The sequence below is a fragment of the Chelmon rostratus genome, chromosome 13 (assembly GCF_017976325.1).
Source record: "Chelmon rostratus isolate fCheRos1 chromosome 13, fCheRos1.pri, whole genome shotgun sequence".
NCBI lineage: Eukaryota > Metazoa > Chordata > Actinopteri > Chaetodontiformes > Chaetodontidae > Chelmon > Chelmon rostratus.
In genome coordinates, this window is record NC_055670.1 from 11,666,006 (window position 1) to 11,686,483 (window position 20,478).

The 20,478-nt window shown below is 40.9% G+C and overlaps 1 protein-coding gene across 1 annotated transcript; it reads right to left on the reverse strand.

Moving 5' to 3' along the window:
• Window positions 1-1,362: 1,362 nt before the first annotated feature.
• Window positions 1,363-5,761, reverse strand: LOC121616388 (FAST kinase domain-containing protein 5, mitochondrial). Its single transcript, XM_041951130.1, has 2 exons — window positions 5,650-5,761; window positions 1,363-4,828 (listed from the first exon to the last, which is right to left on the reverse strand). The coding sequence occupies exon 2, from the start codon at window positions 4,814-4,816 to the stop codon at window positions 2,387-2,389; it is 2,430 nt and encodes an 809-aa protein (XP_041807064.1). The 5' UTR covers window positions 4,817-4,828; window positions 5,650-5,761; the 3' UTR covers window positions 1,363-2,386.
• Between the last annotated feature and the right edge of the window lie 14,717 nt (window positions 5,762-20,478).

Sequence of the window (20,478 nt, forward strand, 5' to 3'; positions counted from 1 at the left end):
GGAGGTTATTGTAGGAAAACTCGTAGTTAGTAGTAGAATATGGTCATGCAGAATAAGGCATTAATAGGTGCTCTATAATGACGAGTATGAAGAGTATGTGCTGCCTTAATATAAAGGGTTTTTTTGTTTGTTTTTTCAAGCTTTTCTGGAGAGACCAAGGTGGTGGTTTTGCACGATTCCAGTCTACAAACATATTTCCATTACTTGTATGATTGCTAAAGCGTGCAATAGCTTGTAGGAGTTATTTTTTTTTACATGTTCTCCCTCTTTCCAGGAAGCCAGTGATTTCCATTCATGTCAATACACCATGAAAATCAAGTTCAAACAAAAATTGACTTACACAATCTTGAAGCATGCCTGAACTGGGCAATTCATCACGGCGAATACCAACACACTTAGTTTCTTTTTTTTGTCAAAGTTACTTTAACCTTGCGCAGTAATGCGTTTGAAACGGCCAGCTCCTTTGAAAAATGTACTACTGATATGGGGAGTTTTGATGGGAGGCATCTCAGACCTTGGGCTGTCGAACCAAATTGAATTCACAAGTTATGCTGTCAGAAAAATAAAACACTGACTGAGTGTGTGAATTTGACAGCTCTTTTCAATAAAAACGAATCTGTTCAGCAAGCCTCTTGTTTTTGCTCTGCTGTTCTTACGTTACTTCATGTTTATACAAGGTGACAGAACAATCTCCTAACAATAATGTGTCAAGGAGGGGGGAAAAAAAAGCCTGACAATTTCTTTCTAGCTCAAAAAGATAAAAGATACAAACATCTGTGAACATCTCTAATCCTGCTGCAGTGGTGGAGCGAGCGATGGACGGATGACCTCCACGGCAAAGTCAGCTTAAAACAGCTTGGAGGAGTCAAACATGGGAACATCAATTCTGCCCCAGTGTGAGAGGATTCATGTCCCAGTCAGTGGGGCTGTGACCCGTCTGTCACTGGGTACGCTCAGGCAGTTTCAGAGGCAGCGGTTACAGCTTTGCACAAAGCGCGATATAAAGCATGTTTTGCATTCAGGATTGCCACAAAAAAAAAGCAGCAGTGGAACGTACTTAATGTCATACGTGCTGATAAACATTCTGTTTGCAAAGCCTTTAATTTTTAATATCTCTGGAGCCTTTCATGGAGGTGTTTGCACAATACGACATCATTCTGGGGTTGCAGTTGCTGGTAGTACTGTGTTATACAGAACTGAGAGATCATTTTCTTTTGTCCACAATATGAATAAATAAATCCTTTTAAATAGATGCTATATACCAGGAAGGTGTTTTTTGTTTTATAGCCTGTTAAGCTCCCACTATTACTACTACAGCTATGACTGAAAGCAGCTGAAAGCTAATAATCATAGTTTCTGCACTTTCAAAGTTGATTTGATTCAGGGTTTCCAAACACACTTAACAAGGATACCACCAATAGCCCATTATGTGAAAATATTATGTACATTTTTCTTTCTATAAAAATATGTTTTATTATAACATGTTTTAGAGGCTGTATCCTGCAACAAAAGCCTTTTTTTCCTCATGGGAGAGTAAAAGTTCAGTAGGTCAGGTGCAAGTTTTGCTTAGAACGTGAAAAGAATACCCCGATACCCGTTTCAGAAACATTGCTGGAAGAAAAAAAATCTGAACGCAAAAGACGCACTGTGGAACAAACCTTATTTGCCTCAACTGGGGAAATTAGCGTCCTATTTCCAATCAAATCCACAGGAATAAAGCCAATCCGTACGTCTGAGCTAGACAAGTTCTGTATTGAGTAGATGCTTCACTGAAATGAATTATTTTGGCTCCTGTTTGGTATTAAACTGTGAGGAATTAAATCCTTTATCACATTACATAACCGCTTCTACTGCTCAGGAGCAGACACAATATGAAAAAAACAACAACAACAGAAATGTTTCATTCAAAATTCACATCAGCTGAAAAGATCGAGTTTGACCTTTGGCGTGCGAAGCGAGCAGCTAAAAACACTACAAACAGGCACACTGACCTCCGACAAGACCATCAAGCATGAGTGAATATGATTAAACATGATGCAAAACATAGATTCTCTTTATACGTCTACAGATCCTGGAAGCAACTGGGAGATTTTACCTGAAGTCAATTCAGAAAAGAAAATATGCTCCAAATATCTACTGTATGTTGTGATATCAAACCACTACCATGACCAGGACAGTGAGGAGTTGAATACTTTTTTAATTTGCATTGTTTCACACATTTGGACAAAAATCCTTAAGAAATGTATTTTGAACTAAACATGTTCAAAAAAAGTCAATGTTGGATACATCCATCCATCCATAAGACTGTCCAGAAGCCAAAGTGCCTCCATCGTTTACACTGCAGTCTGAGTCTGCTGTGGTTTTTTGGCTCTTGGATGGTAGGGAATCAGTCCAGACTGTTGTAGACTTTGCAGTGCAGGTGTGCCAGCCTCTCATTCCTGCTTTTCCGCAGCAGAGGAAACCATTCCCGATAGCTGAGCTCTACAACTTTGTAGCCAGCCAACTTCAACTGCCTCCTCTTCATGGCATGAAGGCCCGTCAGCTGCTTTGAGTGGGTGCAGTGGTGGTTCCTGCTGGTGACCTGGATAGCAAGTTTGACTGTGCCTTTAGAGTCCTGCGGGGCTGAGCGCAGGCGACTGGGTCTGGTGAGACTTTCTGTGAGCTCGCTGGTCAGGAATATCCCCGTGTCAAACAGGCTCTCACCTTCATCAGGCTCTAATCTGTGAAGAGAAGTAGGTTTAACTGTAGGAGATGGGGTTAAAGGTTCTGTGGTGTTTTTGGTATTGGTTAGCTGTGCTACAAGTTCATTGGTTATAGTTGCTCCTATATTCATTCTCCTCCAACCCTGATGAGAAGGAAATTTGGATGAACTGTTCTCTGGAGATAAGGTGGCTGTGGCTGGGATCACAGGAATAGGCTGCCCGGTGGAGTCAAGATGTACTTCCAGGTCGATGGATCGGGTGTGGGGCAGAATCATCCTCTTACATACAAACTCCTCTCCTCCGAGTAGATCTTGCAGAGCAGATTCCGCCATCTGAATTTCTGGTTTCTGGCATATATCTGACTGAACAAACCTCCACAGCATTTCTGTCACCTCCTCTCTGAGTTCACCGCTTAGCCGCGGGCCTCTCCACTGGGGCAGCTCCAGAGCCACAGTTCCATCTAAAGTGAACAAGTCTTTTTTCATCTCCAGCTCTGTGGATTTCAGGGCTAAGTTGACAAATTCGGGACTCAAAGCTAATGCAATCAGGTCCTCTGGGAACAGAGAGACAAAGGCCAGGCCTAGAAGACCAGTAAGCAGATGCTCTGGGTATCGGTGGAATTCAATTTTCCTCTGTCTCAGGCTCTCTGTCAGGCTCGAGTAGAAGCTTGGGCTCCGAACTGGGAGAAACCCTAATGTGCCAAAGGCCCACAGCAGTTTGCTTGTGTCTTTACTCCTGCAGTGTGGCACCAGCAGGGGAACTCTCTCAGCAATTGACATTAGGATTTTATCACTCCGGTAACGATGTGCCGAACAGCCCAGTGCCACATGCATTAACCCCTTGACACCCATCCTGTGGGCCCGTTGAGGAACCTCCCGCTCCATGGCCTCCATCCACGCCCTGTGATACAAGTAGCTGAAACGCTGTAATTTCATCACATTCACTATGGCAAAGTCGCTCATCTCCTCCACAAAAGAGTGTGCCTTATCAACAACACGAGTCACTGCATCCTCAGATATTAAAGTCTGGGATTTAAAGAGGCTTAAGCATACAGCACCAACCTCTTCAGGGTATAGTTGGTGTAAATAAAGCATGAGAAGCTTCTCTACATGACGGATCAAGTCTGTTGGGCATTGCCTACCCTCTCCTATTATATACAACAGCTGCACCAGCTCAGGGACCCCCATCTGTCCGCAATGTAGTTGGACTGAATTATAGAGGTGCTGTAAGAACTTGGGGACCTGCCTCCCAATACAGCGCCACAAGTCAGCAGCCAACAACAACTGGTGCAGACTCATCTGGCTGGCCCGGCGGCTCAGCTCAGCCTCATACAGTCCGAGAACAGTGTGGGAGGAGGGGATGTCCAGCCACACGAACGCCTGCAGCACCTCCAGCAGCTGAGGCGGAGTAAAGTGGCAAAGGTGTTCCACAGAATATCGGAGCAGCATGTTGAAGCGCTGGTCATTCGTCACTAATGATATCTTGTCTGGGTGAAAGTGGCTGAGGTCCACAAGAAACTGAGACACATCAGACGGTTTCATGCTGCTCTTCAAAACGGCCACTTTCTGCAGCAGCGTCATGGCCTCTTTCCATTCGATCGTGTGGCGCCACTGGGTGCGGTCAAGGGTGGTGGAGGCATACTCTGGTCGGCATTTGAGGAAGGCACGTGTATCTACTTTAACATCTGCCGGTACGGGGTTTCCGTGGTACAGTGACGCTGATGGCATCTCGGGTTTAGGGCCTTTGTTGAAAGCTAAGTCAAGAAGTGTGTTTTTCGCGCTGGAGAGATGCCGCGAGCAACTCACACTGTAGCGATTGCTCTGCTGCCAGAAGGAAGGCACGAGCATGGAGGGACACTCATCCACATCATTATCTGTTTGGCTCCGGGAGGTTGCAGGGTACCGCACTGAGTGATATGAGCTGGGGTTGTAATACAGCCTGTATCCCTCTCGGAGAGAGGCTTTCTGGTGCTGCAGTACTCCTGTCTTGCCCTCCTGATCATCGTTCTCATCCACTTGTTTGACACATGTGTGCTGAGCCTGCATAAAATCCTTCCTTAAGCCCGGGAGGCAGCGTAGCCTGGGCACCCGTCGACACAGCACACAGGTAGCCATCAATCTGCCAGACTAAAAAGACAAAGGCACGATTTTAAAAGACAGCTAAAAAAAGGCCAAATCAAAAGTGCTAAGCCGACCAAACATACAAACAAACAGTCCTAAACCTTTGCATACTAAAGATGATACATGTCACGAACATAATTGTATAACTGTATAATAATATTAATATTCAATTGTATTTCTTGCACATTTCTCATACAAGGCCAAGCATTCAGTTCAGGTAAACAGGACATGTCACCATTAACTGCTTATTTTCCCTCTTCAATCTTGACCATAACAGATGAGTGTTGACCTGTGGGAAGGTGAGCTCCACCTCATCATTTAGCATAGAAGATTTGTATAAATTGCTCTGTGTTGGTTATAACATGCATTTTACGTTTGTCTTAGCAAGACAATAGGAAGTATTTTGCACATTGCAGAAATACTCATTACTTCATACTGTGAGCTTTTGCACACTTCCTGATCAAAACTGCACAATCTTTCATTTAAATTAGTCATATTCTAAATATTGTTATGACATTGTTTACTTTGTCGTGTTTCACTGTCAACTGTCATTGCTTCTTGACTTACAGTACTTGCCTTTTATCATTATTCGTTTACCCATGTTCTGCTTACTATGTTTATTGTTATGCACCATAAACTAATTCTTAAGCCATAAAGCTGATTCTGAGTCTGACAGGCTACGGCCACACTTTCGAAAGGCAACATGCTTTCAGACAGCCTGTAACGTGAATTTAGGCTTTAAGCTGCTGTATCCGGCACAGGAAATTCCAGAATAACTCACATAACGCACATCAAGGCAAGGCTTGGAAACAGGCCGTTTTACTCACCTTAAACCTTCCTGCATCGACATGGGACTGTTAGTAATAATACGGACATGTAAAAACCTCATGAAGTTAGGAGGGGAGAAGGCGTTAAGTCCACAGCCATGCTATGATGACACCGGAACTTAAGTATTTCACCATTCAAAATAAAAGACCTTGATGTCGTTAGCTCGACGATGTAATCATTGATGTACTAAAAACAAGTTAGGAAATTGTGCTGTAATGCAGACATTGTGTTAATGCATCGGGATATTCAGTGTCACCGTTAGGTTGTATAATAAATGACTGTGAAAGTGCCGTGTCGGACTTGCGGCATTACATTATTATGGCAGCGTTATGTTGCTTCCGTTTTGGGCAGCCATAACTGAACACAGTATGACCTATGGCAGCTGGGTAGGTTCAAACATCATGACGACGAAACGCAAAGTATATATTTTAAAGAATATATGTTTAAAAATTTAGTTTACTGTAACAATTTATCACTCTTCCGCCGTTACATTGTGCTTGAAACTGTTTTTATTTTTTTCTAGATACAAGTCACAGAAAGTCAAGTCACGCTCATTTTTTTTTTCTTTCATATCCCAAAGAGCACATTGGGAAAAGATTCTTACACCAAACAAATATCTTAACAGGTTTTAAGACAAACATCAAATAGTCAAACATGTTTAACATAATTGCTGGAACTAAGCTAAAAAACTATATTTTAAAGAATTTATAAAAATATATCATATTTTTTCAGGTATTTTTTTAGTACACCATTACCAGTACTTTTGCATACTAATTACCAGCATCATTATGTAATTGTTGTAATACACATTCTGCAACCCAAAACATTTTTTTTCCAAGAAACAAAGCAAAACAAAACAAAAGCTTTAAGAATAAAAATGTGGGCCAGATAGTTGTCACTTTCATCTCTTTTGCCTGATTGATTTTGAGCTGAATAATATTGGAACATAATATTGGACCATTTCAAGAGAAAAAAAAATCCCTTTTAGTTCAATCAACTGCAAAGCATATCTTATCTTAGCACACATATTGAGTGTTGTTTCTTTGCAGACACCTGTAATTTAATGGATCAAGGTTTAGCTAAGTTTTTATTTATTTTTGAGAAACTGTTTTATTCTTTCTGTACAAAAATGATTAAAATTTCAAACTGTGTTAAAACAAACGAAACACTGAAGAGAAGACATACACTGTGATTTCAATTAAATTTTAACTTGACTCAGTTATCCTTGGGCCTAAACCTGAGTTTCATTAGAAACTCTAATTGGCTCAAAGCACAGATTTAAATCATGAAATGAATAATGCCTGATATTGTGCATGTTGGCTCATTGTCACACTGTCATCACTTACTGGGACACCTGAATATTAGCGACAAATGTGCTTTTCCTGCTATGAGTAGAAACGTCTGGTGTGAAAAGGGCCTATTGCTGGGATTTTAAATGTTTTGGCAACAAGTTTACAACAAGAAGGCTGTGTGTTTTCATGCACTTTGAGCAAAGAATTTATCCAACATATTTTATGTGTGCAACATATTTTATGTATGAATAAGGGTCAGGGTCTAGGGTACAGGCCATTTTGGTACTTATTGTGAATTCATTTTGAGCACAGCACACAGATATGTCATTACTGTTATTTTGCTACCTCCAATCTTGCAAAGTCTAAAAAGTATGAAGGTTGATCAACCTAGTTAAATCTGAGAAAATATATCAATAGTAACTGCTGCATTTTTTTGTGTGTGTTTATTTGTATGTGCTAATAAAGTAAAATGTCTTTATGGGAAAGCAGACGGCCTGCACTGTTTTAAATGTAAGTCAACATCTGTTTTAATCTGAGTCTGAATGGGTCAGAAATATTTACTGTAATACTTTTAACTTGTGCCATGGCTTGTTTTGTTTTGTTTTGTTTTGTTTTGTTGGAGGGTTCTTAGCAAACAATGAATGTTAGCGATTGATTGGACATTAAAATACTATTTGTTCCATTTGTTGAAAGACAGGCAAACTCTTTACAGAAATGAGTTTTCAGCTGCAGTTTCTCTCCCTGTAAACCAATTATTTCCCTCAGCCCACAACTCGTTAAGTGTGAGGTCATGCGATTTAGATAAACTCTTTATGAATGTGAACAGATGTTAGAGGTTATTTGTTTCTCAACTGATTTAGGCCAACAAATACCTGCTTTATATTATACATATATGCCTTCTATATTTAGAAGCCTTTAACTGCTGTTCTTACAAAAAATACTTCGGTAAACAAACCTTTAACAGCATCAGAAAACAGTGTTTTGTCATCCCCTCCTCTTTATAGCACTATTTAATCCTCTACCAAAGTGAAGTTGATTAAAGAATTTCACCTCTTCAGAATAACACATATATCCACATCTAATTACTGTTTCTTTTAGTTTTGTACTCACTTTTTATTCTCATATTTAAACAAAGCACAAAACACATTAGTTTCTAAATTTGAATGGCAGCACTTTTACCATTCTTGCATTTTCCATCTGTCTGAGTAGGGGAGCGACTTCAAATTCTGTGCCTCCATTGTGTGACTTCACACATGACTGAACCTAGAGGTGAAAGGTGAACTAGGCTGACCTACGGTCCTAAGCAAGACAATTCCCCCACATTTCTGCTTGAAGGAGGAACACTCCTCCTACCCTTTCAGTGGGAGGAGCCTTGGCAACAGACACTTAGATTGTGTTGGTGGCAGCTATATTCATTTTTATTAAAGTCTTTGCTGAGTAATCCTAACTTCATGTGCATCAAGATATTCACCGAAACGAAGTTTTGTACCGATGCTAACACAGCGGCATGTGTTTTTAGAAAAAAAGGCTGGAAAACAAAACATGTGGTTCTAGGTTAGATAATAATGTGTGGTTTCGATGTAAAACAAAAGCTGGCCACGGTAAGCCTGCACTGGCTGTGTAATTGTATTTGACATCATGCTGTAGGTTAAGTCTTATTGTGAAATGTTGATAGTAATTACAATAATAATGATACAAAACCAAACTGTTATATAATCAAGGACAAAGGGGATACAAAATGTTGTGTGTGTGCGGTTAAAATAAATGACAAATATTCTACAAATACTATATGTGTATTTTCTATTTTTTTTCTGTTTGTTAGGAAGTTCATGTTCAGGACAACTCAGTTCAGGTAAGGTAACTCTTTTGTTTGTTCCTCCTTTAAGGTGCACTGTTAACATTCTGCCCCTCTACATTATTGGCAGTAGTGAGAGTCTTTGTTTGGACTTTTAGTTGGTGTTAGGGTTTATATGTACGTCTAGTTAGGCTAGTTATAACCAAATAGTGTCCACAATATCAAATGAAAAAAAAAAAAAACTTTTCAACAGCAGGTTGTTTATGCAAATCAGAAACTAATTTATTTAATGTATATCTAAATGCTCAGATTATATTTTTGTTAATAATTTCACTGCAGGCAAATCAATTGTTTCATTCATGAGGTGTCTGTTCAACTCTCACTTTATAAAAACTGGGTAAGTTTTGATGAATTAAAGTAGTAAATTTAGTGTGCTATTACAATGCAAAGGCCTCAAATATTGTGCAGTTGGTACACCCGAAATAATACCCGTCAACACAGAAAATCCTGTTAGAAAGATTGGAAAATTTGACATGGTAAACAGATGAAAGCACCAGCAACATGTCAGAATGTTAGTAGGCCTTCATCACACATTTATTTGAGTAAGTCTAAATGATTTTTCGTTAGAATATCAGGGTGTATTCATTTCTACAGTTTATCCATACTTAGAGTATATTTTTTTATCCTGAGATTTTGCAAAAAAAACATGTACAAAAACCACATTATAAAACTTTAAGGGCGTCCACTTGTGCAACTCTTGTGTCGATGTCGCCTGTAATAGTCACCTATTTGTTTCCGTGTTTTTTAGGGGGCAGGGCGGGGGGGTTGTTTTTACCCTAACGGGGAATAAGTTCGTTGTGGACGTATTTCGCGACCCCTGCGTGTTTACCAACAGCCTAAATGAAGCGGTGAAACTTGGGAGTCGCACTTGGAGAGGAAGTAGTTGATTTATGCTAATGAAGGAGTTGGGGTTTAGCTACGCTGGCTGGGAGCCGCCCTTCATTCACCACATGGTTAAACCTCGAGTGTACTCGCGCCACTTTCGCAATCTTACTACGATTCCCAAACTCCTAGCAAATCACAATAGTAGCACATGGTTGTGTTTTTTGGATTATGCGTCCTAGCTGTTACTCATTTTGTGAAGTCTTTTTTCCCCCTTTTCTCAGTTTTGCAGATGCCCCCGAAACAGCGTGAGTAAACGGTAAGTCTGTACAAGTGAGTGAAGATGGTGGATTTTTAGACGCTAGTGTCTTATTACGCGCATGTTGTTGGCAAGAAACCTGTTGTTAGCCTTTTCGGGAGATGCGGTAAACGGCAGGAAAGTGAAATGCTCGGCACCGTACGCGACACCGGGGCCACACTTTCACGTTAACATTAGTGGGGGGGAAAAACGTTTTAATCGTCAGTTTCCGCCTTTGAAAACAATGTTGCAAGAGGCGCATGGCAACCTCTCCTCCATGGTTGGAGAATGAGGGAGATTTGAAAAGCATGTGTTACTGCTGCACCTCAAGTCGATCGCTCGGGGAAGTGATACTCACTCGTGAAAATAATGCGTTACACTCTTATGTAGTAGCTGCAAGTTGTAGGCTGGTTTACTCTTGTTGCCGGCCACGTGTTGATAGAATTTTAAGTTTTCAGTCGATTTGTGCGCTGTGGTGTACACTTAAAGTGCCTCCAGAACAAAGCAGCAGCACATGGGGTTGCAGCAGGCCGCGCGCCTTTGCTATCCCGCGAGCTGCTGCGTTAGCTTGCTGCTAATGCTAACATACGGACGGGAAGATGTCGTTAAGTTACATTATTGACACTGGCTTGACTGGGCATATTATGTGTGCTTACTTGGGGACACAAGCAGTCGGGCACATTGATATTTGATTTGTGCTAGCTAGCTTGTATGAGTAGGCTATGTTAAAGCAGCTAAGTTGGCTAAGATAACAGAATGCATTGCTCTAAAGTGGATGGAGGGTGTTAGCCAGCATTAGTTTGCAGACTTAGTGTGTCTTTTAAAGGTATTTGCCCAGGTGCCATGTTTTAATAAAACCGATTTGTGGTGTTCAATCTTTCTCGGATAACAGTCTTTGTGAAAGCCAACCGCAGTCGCAGGCTACACGCGCTAGCCTATTTGGCTAGCACATGCCTGCATTGGACTGTTTTGATGGAGCCCTCGGGTACTCCTAGCTTGTTGTGTGCTGGTTTCTGACTTAAGTTTGCAGTAGCTCATATCATACGCTTGGTGCGCCTATCACATTGAGCTCGCACTTCGCGGCGCCCTATTTCAGTGTTTAATGCTAAGACATTTAACGCCCCCAATTTAGTTCTACGCATGTTAGCCAGTCGGTGGAAGTAGCTTTTTAAAACGCTCAAAATGCGGACTCCTGGGCGCCATGTTAGCGCATGGGGGAGGGGTGCAGCAATGTGAATGGAGCGCAAGTGCTGCTATCCTCTAGCAGCCCCGGTTCACACTCAGGTTTCCCCATTCAACTTTTGTAATTGAAGACATTTTGATTTGGGAGTTTCTCTTGCGTTTTTTGTTTGCATGTATTCACTGGTGTTTGACTACAAAATGTTTTCTGGGTTGTCATTTGGACCCATATCTTCGTCAGTGTGGACAGGAACAGGCAGTTTGGCGGGTTGGTCGGGGTACCTCAGTCCTCGGGATATTGGGGCCTTGTGCAAGGATGAATGTGCAAAGTTGTGAATGAATCAGTCTCTTGACCCTTGACCTGCTATTAGATTTTTTTTTTCATACTGCAATGCCACTTGAAGTCAGACACCAGCAGCTGTGGCCGGATTTGTATCGACATGCTTTTTGATGTAAATATTGCCAATGTGGTGGTCCAAATTTAGTGAAGAGTTTCAAGACATTTTGCTGGACTGTAAACAAAATGACCCATTTGAATAGACTCTAAGTCAAGTAACTGTAAGCAAGAAAGTTAGGTGTTTCATAAGTGTGCTTAATAATTCTCAGATCTTGCAAGCCAACAGACAAAACAGCGCACTAAACAAAACTTCCTTGGTGGAGGTTACAAAACAAGTCTAACATAACAAGGGTCATTCTGGTAGGAGATAACAGTCTGCGTTGGTTCAACTTGTTTTACAATGCACTGCTCAGTTACCAGCAATTGTGTGAGTGCTGAAATGGTTTTTCAGTTGAACCAACAGATGATGAATCTGCAATAATGTCATTATGAATAGTCTCTTCACACCAAACTGCCTGATATCCTCTGGTTCCAGGTAGTCAAATGTGAGGATGTGCTGCTTGTCCATGTTTCATATCATTGCAAAGTGAATGCCTGTGAATTTTGGACTCTTACTCTGGACAAACAAACATTTTATAAACATCCCCTGGCCTTTGTAAACAACATGCAATCTTCACATGTTTCTGATGTTTTGCCGACTGTATGATTATGAAAATGATGCATTTTAGTCAAAATGTTGATTTCAGCCCTGATTGAAGTTGCTGACATACTTTTGATCCCATGTCTCATTTATGCTTTCAGACCCCTGTGCACATCTGTATCACCTCTGGAAAGCCCCTCACTGTGGACTGAGAGACACCCTAATTCATTCTGTGAATGAAAACTGCCCATGAACAGTTTGAAGTCACTGTAGTGTCAAAGTGCTTACAGTGCAGGTAGTTTAATGACATCTACTGCAGTGAAGGCACTTTCAGCACTATTCTGAAAATGGTAACTAAAGGATCCCACTTCTTCACAGGCACGACTGGTTTATGCCAGTCCAGGGTAGACTGAATCCAAATGCTCATGTGAATACACATCTGGCCGGACCTCGCCACCATCCTGCTGTGAGGTTCGGTGCCCCGCTGTTCAGAGTCTGTCTGGAGCGAGGTCCCGACTATCAAACATGCTTGTTATTTGTGAGACATCATGCATCTTGTCACTGTTGATGACGATTCCTAATTCATCAGTACATGAAATCTGCATGGTTACACAATGTTGTTGAGAATTTTGCTGTTTATCTTTTAATTTATTAACTACCACAAAATACTAAGTAAGTTTAACTTTTAGTTTTCTTTTTATGCATATGTACTGTCATGGCAAATTATTGTTTTATTGGTATTCAGCATAACTTAAAGTTGCACTTGCGTGCCTTCTACTAGTGCTTATGCTAAGGTGCATCTAGTGCAGATAGTGAAGTAGACTAGCACCTACTGCCCTAAGTGCTCCTTCTGGCATAAGGAGCTGGGACTCTCATCTGCTCTGTATTTAATTGTGTGTGTGTGTGTATTTACACACACCTTTTAATTGCGACAGTTCCCTGTTAGTTTTGCATAGTTGCGCTGCAAGAAGAAATAAGTTGTGCAAATCTATGCAAAACTGATGGTGGTCTGTGCTTTCATCTGAATCGCCTGTTAATATTGTTTCATCCACCACGGTGGTCAAGCAGCTGTGTTAAGGTAAAGACAGGTTTCAGTAGTATTAAAGTGCTTATAGTGCAGGTAGTTTCATGAAATTCTACTGCAGTGTGAGCACTTAAAGTACTTCTAGATGCGTTTCATCTCAGAAAACTGCAGAGGTAGCTTGTGCACATGGGTCTCTGGTTAGTTTTGCTGGTTTGCTTTCAGCTTTTCAATGTACTGCTGTGCAAATCCATGCAAAACTGATCATAGAACTGAAATGAATCTATCAAAAGTGATCCCTTTCTGTGCAGGTTGGGAGAGGTAGCAATGCTCTGTGTTCGTGCGGTATTGCACTTGTCCCGGCCTGTTTAGGAACCAGGGAATTGTTCTGCACCAAGTTCTCCTGTGAAGTGGCTATCTAGGGTACATTTGTATTGGACTTTGGATTGTCGTTCTTTTGGCACAAACTCCATCTTGCCTGTGCCATTGTGTGTGTATGTATATATAGTTTAATCAACTTTTCCCCCTTAATGCCAAAATGTGTGTAAAAACAGTAATGTCACTGACAAACAATAAATAGTGAAAATATTCCTATTGGCTCTCTAGCTTGTTGTTTGACCAGATAAGCTGTTGATTGTCGATTTGAGCAGATTTACAGAACAAAGGTGATGCAGGTGTCTTTAAAAAAACATATACACCTTTTTTAGGGCTGTAGTTTTTTTTTTTAGAACATGTAGAACAGCTCTTTTGTTGGTAAATCACAGCTTAGTTTTGTGATGAAGGTGGATGTAAAAATCTTGTCAAATTTATTTTCCCTTAATTGTCAGTGACAGTCTAATATTGTCTGTTTATTCACTAACAGTTATACCTTTTTAAAATTCTATTGATGCTGTATTTCCAAGTTCTTCACTGCACCTCATTACTGTTTTGTTAAATGATGTTTTTTTAAATGCCTAAAGCTCTTGTGGAATGCATGGTTGGTTGAGTTATTGTGCAATGATGCACTTTGGCTGTAAGGAATTATGCAAACACCTGCTAGTACATTTTTTGTCATGCACCCGCATAGACTGAGATCATTCAAACATTGTCCTTAGAGGAAAACCTGATGCCTAGAGAATAATGCAAAGTTTTCAAGGCCATTACAAACATTTTTACAGAACAGTAATTTAAATGTTTGCTGTGAGTTATTGAATGTTAAAGATTTGTAGAATATATTGAAATGAATTATTCACAATTTGTTAAAGTTATTGTGTTAAACATTTACATTTAGGTTGACTAAGAATGTGTTCAGCATTTTAAGTGATGGGTCATTTGTGGTCACAATCATTGGGGAGTTTTACATGTCAAAGTCAGCTTTATTGTCAATTCTGCAGTATGTACAGGACAAACAATCGAAATTGCGTTACTCTTCAACCCTTTGTGACAGGACATATATTAAAAAAAGATAAATAAAAACTGTACAATCTAAATAAAAACTGTACCAAACTAAGTAAGTAAAAACTGTACAATCTAAGTAGAAACTGTACAATCTAAACAATGAAACATTGAGAATATAATACTGGACTGCAGCAGGGTTTTATATATATATAATATATATATATATATATATATATATAATGTGTGTGTACAAATTCTGTATACAAAAATGCCACCAGAGGGCAATTTGGTGTAGTTGTTGGTTGGTGTTAATTGCTATAAAGGATGTCAGAGCGGGGTTGGTGGAAAGCTTCAGTCCTGTGTTTTGAAATGTTTTGATCATTTGGATTGTTCCTTTAAATTGAATCTGGAGTGCAGTTGTGCCTTCCTCCAGCAGAGGGAGGTATCTGTATGCCTAATAAGCACTTAATGCAGACTAAATGAAATGTTAGTACAAACTGAAAAAAGCTGCATGCAATTTAACACAACTATTCCAACTTCAGACTGTGTAGAACATGATGGCCACTTGAGTTTTGGGATTTAATCAAGAACTTGAATCATAAAGGAGAAAAATAACAGGTCACCAAAATGTTGACCTTAGTTTTTAGAAAATCAAGAGAATATTCGTGGTGTTTTTTTTCCCTAATTCTAATAATCATAGCCTCTGTTTGGAATTATCTAAATATATGAACCACAGGGATGTTTTCTATTGCTTTAAACCTAAATTCCATTATGCAAGCAGATATTCACAAGATGAATGTTCCAACTGCACACACACACAAATCCAGCCAACCTCTGGCCAGTGAGCAGACTTTCATTATACGGCAGTGTATGGTAGGCTGGCAGAGAGAGCCATTCACTGGAGTGTTCACCTTTCATTATCATGTCCTCTTTACTTGACAGTCGAGATAAATGAGAAGCATCCAGGAAGGACATGAACTCAAAGATGCATTTCTGCTTGTCAGCCCATGCTGATTGCTCTAGCAGCCTCTATTTACTTTGATGACTGGAAACTCGTATGCTTTTATTAGACATAGAATGCAGCGTGATTGAGGGCTGTCAGATGGATGGCACCTGGTGTTTTCAAGCTGTTGTGCTAATGTGGCAAAACTGTCAGAGATCAACTAATACAGAATTCGTCCTTATTTCAAATCCATGACATTTAAATAAAACACTTAGAGGAAGGCTCACAGTAGAGAACCGATTTTAGACGTGCATATTACAAGTCTGGGCCAGCTTTTGGCTAGTGGCATGGCTGCAGGGACGGAAATATCCGTCTGTGTGATGGGCGGTCACTTCATCCGGGTCTCTGCTCCAGACTGAAATATCTCAACAAGTACTAAATGGATTGCTATGATACTTCGAACATACATTCATGGTTCCCAAAGAATGAATCCTAGTGACTGTATTGATCTTTTTCCACAAAGTTGATGTTTGTGGGTTTGTGCAAATTGTCAGAAACTACTGGGTGAAGTGAAATTCGGGATAAATTTTATTGATCCCGGACTCCCTGACATCTTAGGCCATCATTCCAATCAATTCCAATGTGTCTGATAGTTTAGAGCATGACCAAATACCTGCAAAATTAACTCCCATCAGCCTGAGCTGCACTTAGAGCTAAGTGGCATATTTAGTATGCTAAGATGCTAATATAAATTTGTCAGTATCAAAACATTACACCTGCTTAATATCAGCGTGTTCGCATTGTGAGCGTGTTAGCACGTCGCTGCATTTGCACACAAATGGTGTAGACGGTCAGCCCCGTTAAATCAATGCCATTGTTTTTCACCCAAAAGGAAGCTGAAGGAAGTCACATCACTCATTTCAATAAATGTACAGTAATTGTCGAAATAGTCTCACCTGAGCAAAGAGTAGTCTTGCTTGATTGCCTTTGTCAGCCATATTAGAATGGAAATCATAAGTGATTACTCCTCAAGGGGTCGTGCTGAACAGATGAGTGAAGACGATGAAGCATCCGATGGCACGCTCGGGTTATTAAATACTTCAATATGTTGTTTGGGACATGTCATCGTATTGCGTTTGCGATGAGACGGTGATAAGAGAATATCTGCTCATGAGCTATTAGTTGTAGCCGTGGGAAATGAACGCCTGTCTCTTGGCAGACGCCAGTTGTCTCAAGTCATTCAAAGGCAGACTCTAATTAAGACACAACCCTCTCAGCACAAAAGTGCTCTTTGCTAGATGTGTTGGGCTTTCTGACTTTCTGCTTGATTGTGTTGTTCGTCTCGCGGACTTATTCCTCCCTAATCTGTATTCAGAGTTCGGCCTCTCCCTGTCTCTCTCCCCCTCTTCATCCATGGCTAGAAATGATAGGAATTTTACTAGCCCCTTAACCCATGACTGGTATTTTTCAGCTCAGGCTTATGCAAAGATGACCTTTTATTGTGAACAGTTATTGCCCCCTGGATTAGAGAAGATGATATAGGACACAACGGTCAAATTAACAACACCGCTCATTCATTGTCTGGATGCGATGTGCTCTCCTTTCCTCTGAGCTACAGCCAAAATCCAACAGGAAACAAGACAATCAATGCGCTGTAATTCCTTGATGATGGGCCTGCTGGGAGTCTGTTTGTGCACGCTTGAATTTGCCGGGTTTACCTCGTGCAATTGTTGTTGTGACTTTAGCAAGGATAACAAATAAGAGCATGCGTGAGTCTGAGCACGAGCCATTCCTCACAGAGGTTTGTACCTCGTCAGCAGTCTTTTGCCAGCCACATCAAATGATGCTGTTTAGGATATACTTGTAGCGTAGCAGCTGTCTCTTCTTAGAGGTTTGCAGTATGGAGGAACATAATGTCTTTTTATGGGTTTAGAGAAGCTGGATGGCAGTGAAATTGGGTGCTTTCTCTTGGGTTTGGGCTGTCAAAAGGCCACAGAGAGCAAATGGTGGTGAAACATCTGTGTGTGTTCCACCAGTGTGAGTCATTCTTCATGGAGGTTTGGTTTGTTTTCAGTTCCGTCATCTTTTAATAACCCCCGGTTCTCTGCAGACAGCCTCAAACGCTTAATCAGCGTGAGTCCTGAACCGACTCGTGCCCTGATAGTAATTACTCAACCCCGACGGTGTCTGTGTGTAACTACAGAATAATATGTGACACTCTCAATAGTCACAATATAGAAGCTTCAATTTGTTGATTCGCTTGAGGTCTTTAACCCAGAAAGCTCTGTTCAGCTTCAGAGTGACTGATTTTAGACCATCCTGGTTAGCTCCTCTTGGTACTCGTCTGCCTAATTGAATATTCAGAAGAGACCTTGTGTGTGTTGATGTTATGTCTCAGGGGATTGTTTAATTCTGCTAACAGACACAAAAACGCTCGTGTCAGCCATGCTGCTGAGGCTGCGATTCACTGCTGGCGTTCACTCTGACGGGGGTCTGTTCCTTCAGCTGACCTCTGAGAGTTAACCGTGGCTCAGTCTCTACGATTGTGCCCGACCGGAGGATGAACTCCCAGTTTTGCGTATGCATATGGCACACCGCAGCTGTCAATTTATGCTAATGCACTTCTGAATTAGCCATGAAAAACAATTAATTTTCTGAGCAGGTTGATGAGGAGTTTTCACGAGGAGCATAATCGCAATCTTTTGTGCTAGAGCACTTGCTGACTGTGTGGCTTGGGAGCCGAGACATGGGCAGTATGCCCGCTCGAGATGAGGAAACAATCTCTTTCCTGCTGAAGATACTGTGCACACACGTGATCTAGTTAACAGTTAATAGTTATTATATCAGTAATCCTAAATTGTTAATTCTTGCTAGTGATACAGACATACACATCTTCCAATATAAAGCATCTCTCTTGCCTGACAGTCTGAGATCATTTGACAGCAGTATTACATACATAAGAATACAAATTGCTTTTAGACCTTCATGGAGGTATGTGATGTAATGTTTCAGTAGAACTTGGAATCCAGACAGATGTTTTCGGTTTTGGTTTTGGGGCTCAGGAGGTTAAGCGATCGTACACTTCTCAGAAGGTCGGTGGTTCGATCCCTGGCCCCGGCACTCTACATGTCGAAACGTCCTTGAGCAAGACACTGAACCCTTAATTACTCCCAATGCTCAGCATCGGTGTGAGAGTGTGTTAATCCTTGTAATGAGCCGTCGGCCTAGCCACCATCGTGTGAATTAAAAAGCAAATGTGTAGAAAAGTGCTATATAAATACAATCAATTTACCATTTAGTCAAATGATTCCACAACACTATATTTCACACACACCCTTGAATCATATTATTGCTTTACGCAAAAAAGATACTTCACCCATATAACCTTTTGACAATAAATGCTATCAAGTTGTAATTCCTCCCATACAATAGTTCATGACCAAGTTATATGTGGATCTTGATGAATAACTATGCAAAAAACGTCCTTGTAAAATATAGGCCAGTTTGGGGATGATGGTGGGAGGCTGCTGTCTCAAGTAGGGCCCCAAAGGCGCTGTGAGCAACAAAGAGCACTGCTGTGGTTATAGACTGGCCTGCAAAATCACACAAAATGTCTTTAACCACACTGTTTCACAGCTACCATGTCCTATTTTCCACTCAACCCTACTGTCACCTGTCTCTCATTTCCTGTCCTTGGGGAGTCAAAGTTCCCTTTGGCTTGAAAACCTCTCAAATCTTTTTTTTTTTTTCATCTGCTCAACTAATTTCCAGTAGGCCAGGCAGTAAGATGGTACTGGCAGAGATTACAGCACTGCAGATGTTGCAGCACCAACTGCTCTCCAGTTTTCTGGCTCTGCAGTGTGAGAGACAATTTCAGGGCTGTTACTGCGGGGACAATGATATCTAGTGTGTGCAACTACAGTGTTTTACTCTATTTGTGATTGTGTACTTTCTAAGTAGCCTTTTGTCAACCACATTAAATGGTGCTGCTCAGGATAAACCAGTAGTGCAGCACCTGTCTTTCTTCGGGTTTTCTGTCCAAACTGCACTATGGAGGAACGTTATGTCTTTTAAGGACTTGGAGAAGCTGGGTGGCAGTGAAATTGGGTATTATCCCTTGGGTTTGGGCTGTTGAAAGGCCACACAGGGCAAATGGTGGTAAAACACCTGTATGTATTCCATCAGGAGTATATGGTGTGAACTATCCAATATGTGCCATCTGGGCTTTTGGTCACATCCATGAACAGTGGCACTACAACACTGTCTTGTGCTATTCCCACATTTTGAGTTTTTCTGGAGTGCAATGGTCTCTATCAGTCAAATATCCCAATTTCATGTGTGTAGCCTACTTAAGCACATATATTAGCATTTAGCTAATATAGGCTGCAGTGTTCTCTAAATTACAGTAGGATAATTAAAAGCCTTTTAGTGAAAACAGTGACCTGCTGCTGCTGCTGCTGCTGCTGCTTCTGGAAACAGGAGAACTCCACATTCATGTGATCTCTGTGCACAAAAAGTCATTTTCTGAACCTAAAACATAATCTTTTCCTTACTAAAACTGCCACTTAACAGCCACAGACTCCAGTCAAATCTTAACTATGGTGTCAGATCAGAAAATTATCATATGACTCACATGCAGCATTCAAAGCAACAAAGCTGGTGGGTCACAGATCACAGCCGTTAATGTGAAATGCAGCCATACCTCACTACACAGCAAAATAGCTTTGGGAAATTCTCTTCAGTAGTGATCAGCTTGCAACGCATGAAAGAAAATGGCCTTCGCAAGCTGCATTTTCACAGTATTTTGCCACCAAACTGGATTTTTGAGGGAGAAATAGTGGATTACTGCTGAACAGGAAGCAGGCTGTTTCCAGAACAAATAACAGTGAATGTTTTTAGAAGGTTTCTGAATGGCAGATGGTGGCTCAAGTAAAAGCCAGTACAGAAATCCATTTGATGTATTTCCTCCTTAAAAAAGAGCAGGAATGCTTTGAAGTGACGGATCCTAATTAAAAACTGAAAGTAAACTGGTTTACGGCGAATGTGGCGACGAGATGGGGGCTG